This window comes from Buteo buteo, chromosome 12 (genome assembly GCF_964188355.1).
Source record: "Buteo buteo chromosome 12, bButBut1.hap1.1, whole genome shotgun sequence".
Taxonomy (NCBI): domain Eukaryota; kingdom Metazoa; phylum Chordata; class Aves; order Accipitriformes; family Accipitridae; genus Buteo; species Buteo buteo.
The window spans coordinates 39962469-39975888 of NC_134182.1; the positions used below are offsets into that span (position 1 = coordinate 39962469).

At 45.1% G+C, this 13420-nt stretch overlaps 1 protein-coding gene across 1 annotated transcript; it reads left to right on the forward strand.

Moving 5' to 3' along the window:
- CHMP7 (charged multivesicular body protein 7) lies at positions 1-10680 on the forward strand. Its single transcript, XM_075043561.1, has 10 exons — positions 1-359; positions 1598-1772; positions 3189-3374; positions 4071-4204; positions 4612-4660; positions 4982-5101; positions 5399-5497; positions 6458-6518; positions 7119-7280; positions 8127-10680. Exons 1-10 carry the CDS (start codon positions 70-72, stop codon positions 8189-8191), a joined length of 1341 nt encoding a protein of 446 aa, XP_074899662.1. The 5' UTR covers positions 1-69; the 3' UTR covers positions 8192-10680.
- The last annotated feature ends 2740 nt before the right edge of the window (positions 10681-13420 follow it).

Here is a 13420-nt window from a genome sequence, read left to right on the forward strand (position 1 = left end):
TGTGTCTCCCCGGCAGCCAGGCGGGTCCCGGCCGGGCGGAGGCCGCGGCGGAGCCGGGGGCTCGCGTAGATGTGCAGCCCGGGGGGGGAGCCGCCTGGGCCGGCCCCGGCGGGGGACCTGCCGCCCGAGTGGGAGACGGACGACGAGCGTATGGCTTTCCTTTTCTCGGCCTTCAAGCAGAGCCGTGAGGTGAACAGCACCGAGTGGGACAGCAAGATGGCCTTCTGGGTCGGGTTGGTGCTGGCCCGCGGCCGCCGCCGGGGAGCCGTGCGTACTTGCCTGCGAGACCTGCAGCACAGCTTCGAGCGGCGCGGCAGCCTCCCGCTCGGCCTCGGCACCGTCCTCCGGGAGCTCCTCAGGTACCGGGGGAGGGGGGGGGGGGCTGGGCCTGGGGCTGGCAGCCCTCCCGCTGTGGGGGCTGGAGGGCAGGGAAGGCCTCGGGGGGGGTCTCTGGGGAGGGGGGACGACGCTGAGGAGGGGTGGTCGCAGAAGGAGGGGGCGTAAGGGAGCTTTGTACTTATGGATGCGGGCAGGGAGAGCTCCATGTCGTGCCAGCCTGGAAGATGCTCGCTGTGTGCATGGCAGGGAGAGCGGTGCAGGGTGCAGGATAAATGGAGGGGTGCGAGGGGGAACACGAGGGAAGGCTTGGTGCTGTTCTTAGAAGGGGGGTTGTGCCTGCCTGCGCAAAGTGCTGGGAGTGTGGGAGAGCGTGAGGGGGTTTTGTTGCCGTGCCAGGGCTCGCAAAGGAGAGGAGGGAGCACGGAGAGGTCCAAGGGAATACAGGGTTATGTTGTGCAGGGGGAATTTGGGAGCCCTGTGCAAGGTAAAGGGTGGACAGGGAGTCAGGGGAGCTCACTCTGGGGCTCGCAGGAGGAGTGGGAGGGCAGTGGGCCGTGGGGAGTGCAGGGGATCCCAAGGGAACACTGTGCTGGGAGAGCTCGTAGGTGCAGGGGGAGCTTTGTTTTAAATCGGGTTATGTTCCCTGAAACAGTTGTTTCGATGACCCAGCTGCGAATGGTATGTAGCGGTGTACGGGCATGTGAGGATGCGGTGCGCTGGTATTTGCCACCAAGTGTTTTGCATTGCGAAACTAAAGCCTGGGACGGATACCCTGAAGAGACTCAAGAACAGCAGGAGCTAGCGGAGTCTGTGTTTGTAACATAACAAATAAAATCTCTGGATCTGAGAAAAGCTATGTTTGCAATTTAACATGCAAATGAAGCATCCTGAAATGTGCAACTGTCCCCTCTAAAAAGTGACCCTCCCTGTGAATTTCCTTGTTTGATGCCTCATCAGTTTCAAGTCAGAAAACCTGGAGAAACTTGCCAAAGTGGAAAAATAGTAAACAAAAGACCCTGGTGTCCAGAGGAAGCTGGGGAGGAGTGGAGACCTCTGTGTACTTTCATACCCAGTAGTAACGTGTCAAACTTTAGCTAGAAACTAACTTCTAGTTAGAAAACACCACTAGGACTGTGGATGTACAAAGTGTAGAGCAATGTTTCATTTAAAAATTCTCCATGCTGGCACTCCTGCTCGCTGCCAGTGGAAGGGTTTAGGACTGACCGTATTCAGTTCTGCATGCATGTCTTCTCTCTAGACGTGGCAAGCTGCAGAGGGAGTCAGACTTCATGGCCAGTGTAGACAGCAGCTGGATCTCCTGGGGTGTGGGAGTCTTCATTCTGAAGCCCCTGAAGTGGACTCTTTCCAGTGTGTTGGGTGACAGTAAAATACCTGAGGAGGAGGAAGTTCTGATTTATGTGGAGCTGCTTCAGGTGAGTGGTGTTGAGAGCTTTCTCAAGAATATGCATCTCCAGAAAAATCACGAGTCATTTTATGTGCTATCAAGGAAGGATCAGGGTTGAATAGACCTTCATTTGTACTCCTTAGGTGTTTAAAAGCCTGTAGATGAATGGATGGAATAACTCAGGGATAAGAGGTAATTTAAATCTACAGATGTTCCTTGAAACTAACATAGTGACTTCTCGCTGACTTCCAAGAAATGGGAGGGGCAGGCTTGCTTGCTTGTCTAGGAAGGCAAGTAGTATGCTGTGAGACCGCTGTAAACCTCAGGTTTGAGTTTGTGCAAGTGTAGTATTGAGTATTGGCAGATTGAGTGCCATCCATGTAGGGAGAAACGGGCGACGTAGAAGTTGCTGGCTGTCAGTCCAATGGATCATTGAGCTGAACTCACATGTGTGTTATTAAAGGCTGCTTTCACTTCAAAGCCTGTGCTTTCAGCTTGCCTTTTCAGACGTGATTAGAACTGCCCTTGGATCCCGTCAAAGACCCTTTTCTTTGGCACATTGTTAGTGGTAGACCTGTGGGTTGCATTGTGAATTCACGTAACTCGTTGTTGCTCAGTCTGACTTGGATGGTGCGGTGCTGACAGTTGAGACCTTGGGTCCTTCTCAGTGTTGCTGTGTGACTGTTAAAATTAGCACCAAGACTTGCTGCTGTTGCGTGCAAGTGGCGTCTCAATGACTGGGACTAGTAGAAATGCAAGAACTCTTTAGATGTGTTCCTTTCTTTGTAGTTAGTCCGATAGCAGATGGTGTCTTCCCTCTGCAGTGGGTATTCTACAGCCCCTTCAGAGGGTGTGTGCATGGGAGAAGAGAGAAACCTTTTAAAAAAGTGCCTGGAAAAACACAAGCCTTGATGTGGAATCTGGGGGTGGATGGGAAGAGTTGTTTCTATAGTCTTAAGTGGACCTTAACTCTCACTTGAAATGGGGAAGACTTTTCTTTTTCCTCTGTCTACGTACAAATGATGCAAAATAACTCGATGAGCACAATTACAGTGTGGATTAAATGAAAGCTTTTATTGGGTTTAAACTTGGGGCTGGGGGGGGCAGGGGCATTTCAAGAAGGGCAGAGGAAGCCAGCTTGCTGCCTATGTAGTTCTTATGTTGTTCCATAGCATTTGCACAGGGACTGTGAATAGTGTAGTTTTGATTCTTGTGGAAAACCATACTGTTTTTCATTCCATTAATGGTGATATTTTTAAAGCACTGTAATTGCTTTTGAAAGTGAACATACAACTCATACTGAAAGTCTGTCTGGCCCAAAATATGATGCATCTAACTTTTCACCTTCAGTGAGTGGGAGGAAGCAGGTGTGGACTTCGCAGCTGTTGTGAAAGAAGGAAGAGTGCTGTGTAAACTAATCGACAGCTCTGTTGCTTCCTTTCAGGAGAAAGCAGAGGAAGTTTATCGCCTGTATCAGAACTCTGCACTTTCTTCTCACCCTGTTGTTGCCCTGTCAGAGCTGCGTTCCCTCTGTGCCAGTGTTTGTCCAGATGAAAGGACGTTCTACTTGTTGCTTCTCCAGCTGCAAAAGGAAAAGAGGGTCACGATCCTGGAACAGAATGGAGAGAAGGTACAGGGTAAAGGTGACTGCTTTTGGGTGGTATAATCCCTGTCTTGCATTTCACCTGGCTGGAAAGAATACTTTATTGGCTAAATATGGATGTTCTTTGCTTGGAAGAGGAAATCCTATGTACTCCAACATTGTAACCTGGTTATAGATGAGATTAAATCCTCATTCCTGCACAACAGGTTCTTCAAATGTTTGTAATACACCTATGTAATTTAACAGCTAGAAAATCGGCAGATACTGTAGTTGTCTACCTGCAGGTTGACCGTTCCCAGCTACCCAAATTAAAATCGTTCCATGCCACTGGAATCAGTGTTCCACTTTCTGTGAAAAGGTTTTCCTGTCTGTCAGTAACTACAGAGATACAGGCACTCTCATCTCTAAGATGGCACGTTTCCCTGTAGTGTTCTGTGCTGTACAGTTCCGTACTGAAGTACTTGAAGTATGACGTTGCCATACACTGTTCAGAGCACCAGGACAGCTTTAAATCTTTAAGGTGTTCCATTATGGCTGATGTTCCTCGATCCTGTCTAGTTTAATATTGGACTATATGGTGACTGGTAAGTCCTCATCGATCTCTTACAAGGCTTAAACTGAGGGTATAAAAGCATCTTGCTCTTCCATCAGAGTGAAAGTATTTCTAGTGCAGGCACAGATTCTGGAGACAAGTGACTCGAGCATGTGGTTCTCTTTCTTTAGATAGTGAAGTTTGCCCGAGGTCTTCATGCCAAAGTCTCCCCGATGAATGATGTGGACATTGGAGTATATCAGTTGATGCAAAGCGAACAGCTGCTGTCACAGAAGGTGGAGTCCCTTTCCCAGGAAGCAGAGAAGTAATTTGGGGAAGGGTGGTGGGAAGAACGTCTGTGTGATGTAGAACTTTGTATTCCCATGACATAGTTAGAACAAAGCTGCTGCTTTCTGAAAGTGCAGGTCTCTCTTTCCCATTCAGTAAATGTAGCAGCCACAGTCATGTGGTAGGGCAGGTTTTCAGTCTTTGTTTCCTATCTCCATGAAAACAACATGCAGTGAATGGATGTCAGAAGTTTTTGCAAAGATTTGGAATGCATTCAAGGACTACTTCTGAGAAGCAACAGTGGCTTAAGGGTAGTTGTATCCAAAATGCATTGTTACACGGTCACCTCTGGATTAGAGCAGGGTAGTGAGGATGGTTGCTGATTTGTGAAATAACTACTGCTTGCAAAGGAATAAGCTGCTTTTCCTTCTTGCATCTGTACAGGTGTAAAGAGGATGCCCGGAGTGCTTGTAGAGCTGGGAAAAAGCAATTGGTAAGTACTGTTCTACTTGGGAGGAACTACAAGTTAGGTGTCTTGGAGCTGGTCCGTAACTGCAGATAATGAGCAGGGTTAGCCACTGTATACTTGAACTTGGATGTGTTGAAGTGTTTTTTCTGAGGCTAAAGATCTCCTTAAGGTGAAGATAAGAATGTATTTGTCCAGAGTGATGTGGTGAAGAGAAGCGGAAATATCTAGCTCTTAAAACCAGCTGTTGTATGTGTGCCTTGCTGCACAGGGATTGCTATTTTTTTTTACACTTCCTTTGGCTGCTGCCTGGTTTGTGATCCAAGTCTGCATATGTAATGTCTCCAGGCGCTGAGATGTTTGAAATCCAAACGAAGGACGGAAAGGCGCATTGAAGAGCTTCATTCCAAGCTGGATGCAGTGCAGGGGATCTTGGATCGTATATATGCCTCCCAGACTGACCAGATGGTAGTGTGTTAATTTTGTCTTGTACTTCTCATGTTAGCCCTGCTCTTCTCATTTGTGTTGCTTTACCTGCTTGTCAGAGCTCGTGTCTGAGGGGTGTAAGCTGGTTGGCGAGACTTTATTCTCTGCTCTGATGTTGAGGTATTGTGCTGAATAAATCTGCTTGTGGCTTTATTTTCTTCTTGTGTGCTAGTGTTTCTCTGAGGGTCCTGCTTGGATAACAGGTCTTGAGAGAAGCTTATGCTGCCTGTTGTTTGTTCTTAGTTAGCATTATGCATCTTTCTCTCGCTTTTTTTTAAGGTATTTAATGCCTATCAGGCTGGTGTGGGAGCTCTGAAACTGTCTATGAAGGATGTTACTGTGGAGAAGGCAGAGAACCTGGTGGATCAGATACAAGAGGTATTGAAATAAGAGCACATCTAAATAAACAAGCAAGTAGTGTGTAGCTGTACACAGCAAGATTGCCCAGCTATTAATGCTGAGGCTTCTGGCGCTGTTTGGTTTCTATTCCATGTGTCACCAGAGCAAACTGACTTAATCTTGATCTTTTCAGATCAGCAAGCAGGGGTCTTCAGATAACTGGCTGTGTTTGGTTTTATGTATTGTTTGTTAGTAATCACAATTTACGTTAAATTTGTGCATTTCATGTGTTCTTTTGGTTAGCGATATTGTGCAAACACACAACTTCCTTAGAAAATGTTTAGCGAGATGTATTAAGAAATACAAGTCATAACTTTTGGAAGCTAGAATGCAACTACGTGCATAAAAACAGGGTCTTAAAACTGCCTAACCCATAATCTTCTGCAGTTCAGTAAGGGAAGGGAGACGAGTTTATTCTGAATTAATTGAAATTAAGAGAGTAATCTGTCTGCATAAGCTGGTGTGAAAAACAGAAAAGGATTACTTTTTTAGGAACTTCAGCTCCATGTACTTAAATGGTGGCTTCAACTACTGAGCTGAGGGGCTGTCTGTAAAATTTCATAGCTGAGATGTATTGGTCTTTAGCTTCCTTTTTTTGTTAGCCTAAGCTGCAATATGGGCTTGTTACTTATGTGAAAAAAGCTAAAGTTAGGGAGATTTTTAAATTATTTTTTTTTGTCTGTGAAATTCTGTTTTAGGTTTGATTCTCAAACATGCTACTTGGTCTTGTAGCACTTACTAAATAATATTTTGTGTTACCACTTTTGCTACTGAAAAAGCAGTCATATTGCAAGTCTCTCTTTTTGCACTAGTACCTGCTGCCTTTAAGTCAACGTCTGATTTTTTTTTTTTTGTTATTTCTACTTTTGACATAGGTGGCTACAGTAAGACATAAGATTAGCTTTTATTCTGTATCAAATGCTGTGTATTTTTCCTCAGCTTTGTGATACTCAAGATGAAGTAGCCCAGACTCTGGCTGGAGTGGGGATCAATGGTCTAGGTATGTTTTGGGGTTTTCATCCTTTGCTCATCTTCTCTTGCCACTGCCCTTTGTGCTTCCATCCCTTCCCTGCTCCCTCCCCACGTATGTCTAGTCCTCCTTCCTGGGATGATAAGCACTTACTGAAATACCAAGGATGTTGCTACTGGTGCCTTGAGAAGGGAGTGATGACTGACAAGTTTTCCCTGACAGTGGGTTGCAGGGGAATTGGCATTTGTGCATCTGCAAATCCTTGCAGTCTCTAAGTGCTGGTGGATTTCAGTTCAGAGTTGTGTAACATTGATGTAAATCTATTTTTAGAGTGGCTGCTGCTTTGTTTCAGATCTTTTGCCTTTGGCCTGTGTGGTGCTGCAGCTTGTTTGTCTCTGCTGAAATGTTTTCTTGCCCTTAGATGCCTCAGCACAAAGGCTTGTAAAGGAATAGCTTCTCCCTGAGATCAGGACTGAATTTTCACCTTTTGAAGAAGCACAGCGAGTTCGTTGTTATTATGAGTAATGATGGATGGGAGTAATAATACCTCTATTAAAATTGGACTTTAGTCTGTACTGCGATTATGCTACTTAATTCTGCTTGGAACTGAATGTTTTCTTTAATCAGCAGAGATGGACACGGAGGAACTTGAGAAGGAGCTGGACAGTCTCCTCCAGGACTCAACTAAGGAGCCTGTAGATCTGCCTCCTGTTCCCCAGAAGGTGCTGAATCCACCCATTTCTGATGCTGAGCTTGAAGCTGAGTTGGAAAAGCTCTCTGTTTCTGATGGAGGTAAGGATGTTGGCAAGTTGTGTTAGCTAGCTGCTATTAGGATCTATCACAGCCTTGCAAATTGAAAGATGTCTAGCAGAACTAAAGTCTGAGCCAGAGTCTTTCCCACTTCCAGTTACAAGGTTGAAAGCAAGCCCTCCTGGTATCCCTGCCAGGTGCTCAATGGCATTGTCTTTCACTACCAGACTCAGTCTTGAGAGAACTGCCCTCTTTGCTAGAAATTCTGCCTGGACTTTTTCCCATGGGGTATAGGAAAAGTTGAAGGCCCTATGAAGGAGCTAGTGCTTGGACTAATTTTTTTTTTTGTCATTGTTTAACAAAGCCAGGCAGTGTTTTTTGTACGTTATGTTAACAGTGATAAAGTAGACCAACATTTTCATGCCTGTTGCTGCCAAGCACGCAGTATCTTCTCTGTCCTAGAATGCTTGTTATGTCTTATAGGTATGATGTCTGCTTAAACTAGTACTAAACTAGTCTTTGTTTAGTAACAATGAGTGACCAGAGCTTATGGGTGTGAACTGCATGCTGAGTTTTCCCTAGACCTTTCTTGGACGGGGTAAATAGACTTGAATTTTCCTTTCAGGAATCTGTAAATGAACAATTACACAGGACTGTCCATATAGGTTTGGTTTTTTTCCTATTTGGTCAGCTGATGTTCTCAAGTTTCAGAGCAGAAGAACACTCACCATTCCATATGAAACAGGAAGCATGGGTTTCCAAGAGAATACAATTGAATATTGAAGCACTGAGGTGCTCTGAAATGGTATTTGTTAGTTATGGACGTGGTTGATCTAGACCCTCTTACTGATGAAAACTGATCTCTTTCTGTTGCAATTTTCTTCATAGATTTGGCACAAAAGACTCCTTCTGCTTCCTCTGAACCCAAAACAGCTCTGGGACTGAATCTCTAAAGACCCAACAGCATCCTGTTGCTGCAGTTTGAGAAATTGTCTTAAGGTTCCTTAACTAATGACTAGAACTTCTGGGGAGAGGAGTAACGCTCCCCTGTTCTTCACGGATATCACTTTGCTCAGCAACAGGATCTCCTGCCATGACAATCCACTCTGGAACTGGCCCCAGCTGGTGTTTGTCATCTCTGTGCCAACATCTGCACTGGTCTCAATTTGACTTGTGATTCCCAAGTCACTCTGCAACATCCAGTCTTCCCTTCTGGGAATGCAATTCACTATTCTGCCCAGTGAAGATAAACTCTTCTATGTCCATAACAGTGCTTGTTTTTTGGTTTGTGGTTTTGTTTTTTTTTTTTCCTTTTGCTGTGGCTGATGTTGAGAATCTGAGTTGCGGCGGTATTGCAGTTGCTCAACATTTGGCTGTTTGTGTGGTTGTTTAAAACACTTGGCACATAAGTACTGTCCTTGACATAAGTTATCTGCAACAAGCTTAAACACCTGTTGATAGTTCTATCCCTCCCTGTCTGTATTTTGCACGGTCGTGGACAACTAGACACTGTAACTGTTAAATTGTAGGAGATTTTGTTGCTGCTCTAGGGGGCAGCAACTGCAAGCACAAGACAAAAATAATTCCTCTTTCTGTAATGACACTAAGGCCTTAAAAGGGAGACCTGCAAAAGATTTTAAATTAAGGATTCTCTTACGCTGCCTGTTGTGACGAAGGCTTGCGGTCACTATAATACAATTTTCTGCTTGCTGTTACTTGAAATTTGAGCTGCTTGCTATTTTTATATCTTCCCTGTTTGCAAAACTTCTTGGGAGCTGCAGGGTGATCTGCTTTGAGCTCTCATACTGGGTGATTTGGGGTGGGAGGAGAAGGGATGCATCATTTTCCCTTTGAGAGGATGGTTTCATACAACAGCCTTGACTTTGCCTTCAGTCTTGATGTTGCGATTCCACAGGATTATGGGTTACCAGAAAACCCCAAAACAAAACTCTGTAAATGTTTCTCATGCAAAAAACCCCAAGCACAGCAACTGAAGGTGTTTTTTTAGAGGCTGTCTTTACTCATCTTTTGCAGGTCACTTTTTTATTATGTGTATGCACATGGAAGAGCAGAAAGCCTGATACCTAACATGAATAAATGAATTCTTTCAGGAGGGGAATGTGCTATTAACTGGGCTTTCTGCACACAGAGCCTGTGTGTGGCAGGGGGGTGACTAGCTACACATTGATGCATTGCCAGTCCTCCTCTCTCTGCACCTATCCCTGACTCGGAATGTATTCCTGTCACCATTTCTACACTGCCTCCTGTACCAAGCTCCACGGCTTGAGCCGTGTGGATGACAGCTTGGGTGAATGCTAAACTAGGGCTGGAGTTCCCATGTCCTGTTAATTATTGGTGAGCCAGCTTTAGCCCCAGAGGACAGGGCAAGAAATTACAGGTGTCACTAGGGTGCTGCGTTGGCTCTGCCTTCATAGTCACTTTGTACAAGAGTGCAGACTCCTGCCAGAGAAGGTGTGCAGTAGCCAGCTAGCAGTTTACCCAGGCTGCACACGGAATTATGTGAAATGACTTGAAGCTCTGTATTCCTTTCCTTTGTAAGTAAACGGGAGAAAAACCACTGTGTTTTCTGCCTATGTGTAATAAAGGGGAGGAACCAGAGTGCCTTGTGGTGCCTCCTTTTCTCTGTGCCACAGATCACTGCCATATTAGTGCTGTTCCAGCTGTGCTTCTGCATCTATAAAACTTGTCTGCTGAAAGTAAATGGGCAGTTTCCTGGGCTGCTTTGTCAAAAAAAAAAAAATTGAATAACTGCTGTACCAGACTTTGAGTTCCCCGAGCCTTTTCTCTGTGTTTAAAAAAGCCCAACAGTTACTATCATTTAACAAGTTGTTTGTTTTTACCAAGTAGCCTGTACTGGCTTTTGGTTGTGGCGCCTTAATTTTATGAGTATCATTTTGGAAAGGCTTACTTCTTTGCTTCAGCTTGTCTTAGCTTTCCACTTTTTCATCATTGTGCATCTCACAAACTAGTGCAATTTCAGGACCCATGCAGGATGCAGTCCTTTGCCTAAGCCACCTTGCTGTGGCCATGGAGAAAACTGCTATGCCAGGAAGTCAGTTCTCTTAACTGACCCTTTGGTTAAGCCTCATTCTGGGACAGTTTTTTCTGATTGTAATTCACTTCTTGTTCTGATTGTAATTAAGCAGTGCAGCTGAGGAGACTAGTATGGTTTTTTCCTCTGCCTAAAGACAATGAATCTAAACGGAGTAACCTGGTATATAAACTGTTCAAAACACATTACTCCTACTTCCCTCTGATACTAAGATGCCTGAAGTAAGCTTTGAATTTGCAGGCAGTCAAGCCTGTTTCCTCTGGCAAGAGGTTTGATCTGAACTGGCATGCTGGTCTCTGGAGAGCTACTGTGGTTGGTTTTTTTGCAGGGCTCGGGTCTTGCCTACAGCCAAATATCACTGGATCTTTTTTTAAAGGATCTGACTACCCCTCATTTTTACCCTGCTATCAGAACTTGTACCTTCTGTGGAAGTAAAGTGCGAAGTAATTCCTGTAGGAATAAACACTCTCCTGTAATTCTGTAATGTATCTGGGAGCGCCATTCTGGAAGAGGCATATAAGAGTTAAACCCAAGCAGCTGCTGCTTTATTTGAAGTGGCTTGTAATTTTCTTCCTTTGATGCAAAGTGGGGAATGTAATCAAGATGGCTGAATAGAGAATTTTAAGTATATTTTGGTGAGACAGCAGGGAAGGGAAATAGAGGGCAGCTTCTTGCTGGGTGAGGAAATTAAATACAAAAACCTAGAGCTGAATTGCCACCAAACTGGAACCTTATCATATTTGAGTGCAGTTTAAAATAGTACTTAACTTGATTCTCAGAAAAAATAGCAGGTGCTTATGCGAGGAAATGGTGCAACTGTTTAGGAATATAATGCAGCACAACAGTTTTCTCAGTAGAGAAGATTGCATCTAGCAGGCAGGAGTAGCTGCCTGTATTTTGTTTTGAGTAACTCTACTTTGCTTGCTTACAACAGCAGAGTTAACGGTCCATCCTTCATTGCGTGTCTTCTGAGATGCACAGAACTTGGGTAATGTATTGGATCCCTTCCCATCCCATCTTCCCCTCGCCAGCCCAGCTTTGAATGTCTGCTTCAGTGTAAGTTGTGTGCAAGGGTGAGATCCTTTCTTGGATGTTTTTAAGCTCCTAAGGAGGAGGAAGGCTTCCTTGTATCTTGAGGAATGATTTCCTGGAATGCCTCCTGGCTTAGCACGTGCAACCTAAGTGTGCCATGAGCTCCCAGTCTAAGCCTCTGCCATGATTTAATACTGTATGACACGTCACCTGCCATCACTGCTGTCTTGAAGAGCAGCGAAACCATCCTGTTGTTTGTGTCTTGCAGCTTAGATCTCAAAAATATTTGTGCCCTGTAGAGGGAATATGAGAAAAATGCCCTTTGGGGCACAGATGACACTACATCTGCATGCACCCTTGCACGGGTTAGTGCATTGCCAGGGTCCTGTGGTGTCTGGGCAACTAGATGGCCCTCCTTTTCCTCTGATGAAATTCTGGTAAGGAGGAAGGGAGCTGGCCTGACACAAAAGACCCAGGTGGGAGCGCTGAGCCATGAGCCGGCTGTTGGTGCCATCTAGCTGCTCTTTCTGGCATAGGCACTTGGCAGGAGCAGGCTGCAGACGGTGGAACTAATGAGGCTTAATTAAACAAAGCCTTCAGAAGTAAATGCTGTGACATGCTGGCAACAAGTTTCTTTAACCTGTCACAAAGCAAGCGTGCTGTTTACTTTAGGAGTAAGCTGCTTGGTGCTGTATCTTCAAGAGAATAATTGTGCTCTTGTTTGAAAGTTGTTCTTGGGCAGTTCCTCCTCTAGCTGGGCTTATGCAAAGCCTGAGTCACAGAATCAAGTTAATTAAATCTCAGTGCAGCTGAGCTCACACTGTATAGATTGGCTGCTGCTTTCTTCAGAAGTGGTGTACATGATAGGCAAAGGCAGAGGTCATCATGATACACTACAGCAACTATCAAATGTAATGAGTGAATTAATGCTGAGCTGCCTGGTTGTTTTTTCAGTTTGATTTGGAAAGCTTTCGCTGTTCTTTCCCACCTTGGCCAGTTTACCAGCAAGGCTTTTCTTAAAAGCAGGTGCCCATTTAAGCAGTCCTTACAGAACTGGCTCTCGAGGAAGCTTGCCTCCTGAAGGATTTTTCTGACATTTCTTGATCAAAGGAGCCCTTTTGCTTACAGAGTGGCTTTAGTTACAAAGTGATGGATTCCAAGTGCTTCCAAGGCTAACCCATGCCTTAGTAGGTCAGACGTGGTTCCTAATACTGTGGTGTTTTTCTCCTCAACATAAGAAGGGAGAGTCTTGCAGAGCCATTTGCTTGTCAGTTTGGAGTGAGAGCTTTATGGCGTAGGAAGAGGAGTAGTTTTAGGGGGGAATAGCCCTGCTCATTCCTCCAGAGCTGCCCCCAGTTCTACAATACCACAACACTTGTGATTGCTGCCTTTCGGTCCCAGCAGACTACCAGGCTGTGTCCCCACCTTTGGCACAGCAGGCTGGGGCTGTCTGGCTCTACTCAGCCCTTGGGCGAGAAGGAAGAGCTGTTCCTGTGCTTTTGGAGGAATAGTTGGTAAGGATAGCAAGGAGACCTCTTGGGGGTGACCAATGTTTGCTGACAGGGCTGGGTACTGTGCTGGAAAGACATCCTGATTTTCTGGTTAATGTTTTCAGCTGTCAGTTGATTGCTAATGTGGAATTAGCTAGGAAATCATGTGGAATTAGCTAGGCATTAAAGAAAGAATGGTGAACTTGAAAGAGAAGCTACCTTGTATCACTTTACTGAAAGTACTCATGTTTATTAAGGATAAAAAAACTTATCAAAGCTGTGTTCAGCATCCTCTTTGGTTCTACACATAACCCCTACTGAAAGAAAGACTGTCTGAAAACTGTGTTGTTTGATACTTTCAGAAAGAAAAAACTTTCAGATTTGTACAAGCTTTTTTGTGTGTGTGGTTTTTTCCTTTTTTTTTTCTGTGGACTTGAAGGAACTTTGCAGTGGAAAGTAAATGCCAGTTTTGCATCACTTGTAGCTGGGCAGCTCAGGCCAGGGGGGAGTAACTGCCTTAGGGTCATATATCTGAGCTGTGGCTCAATGCCTGTGCAGTGAATTTAGGCATCTCTTATTCAGAGACG

Bases quoted from the DNA above. Each gene is read 5' to 3' on its own strand.
- CHMP7 (XM_075043561.1), top strand. From the start codon at position 70: ATGTGCAGCCCGGGGGGGGAGCCGCCTGGGCCGGCCCCGGCGGGGGAC. The intron at 4,661-4,981 runs GTAAGTACTGTT...TAATGTCTCCAG, and splicing joins GAGCTGGGAAAAAGCAATTG to GCGCTGAGATGTTTGAAATC. The intron at 6,519-7,118 runs GTATGTTTTGGG...TTTAATCAGCAG, and splicing joins AGTGGGGATCAATGGTCTAG to AGATGGACACGGAGGAACTT.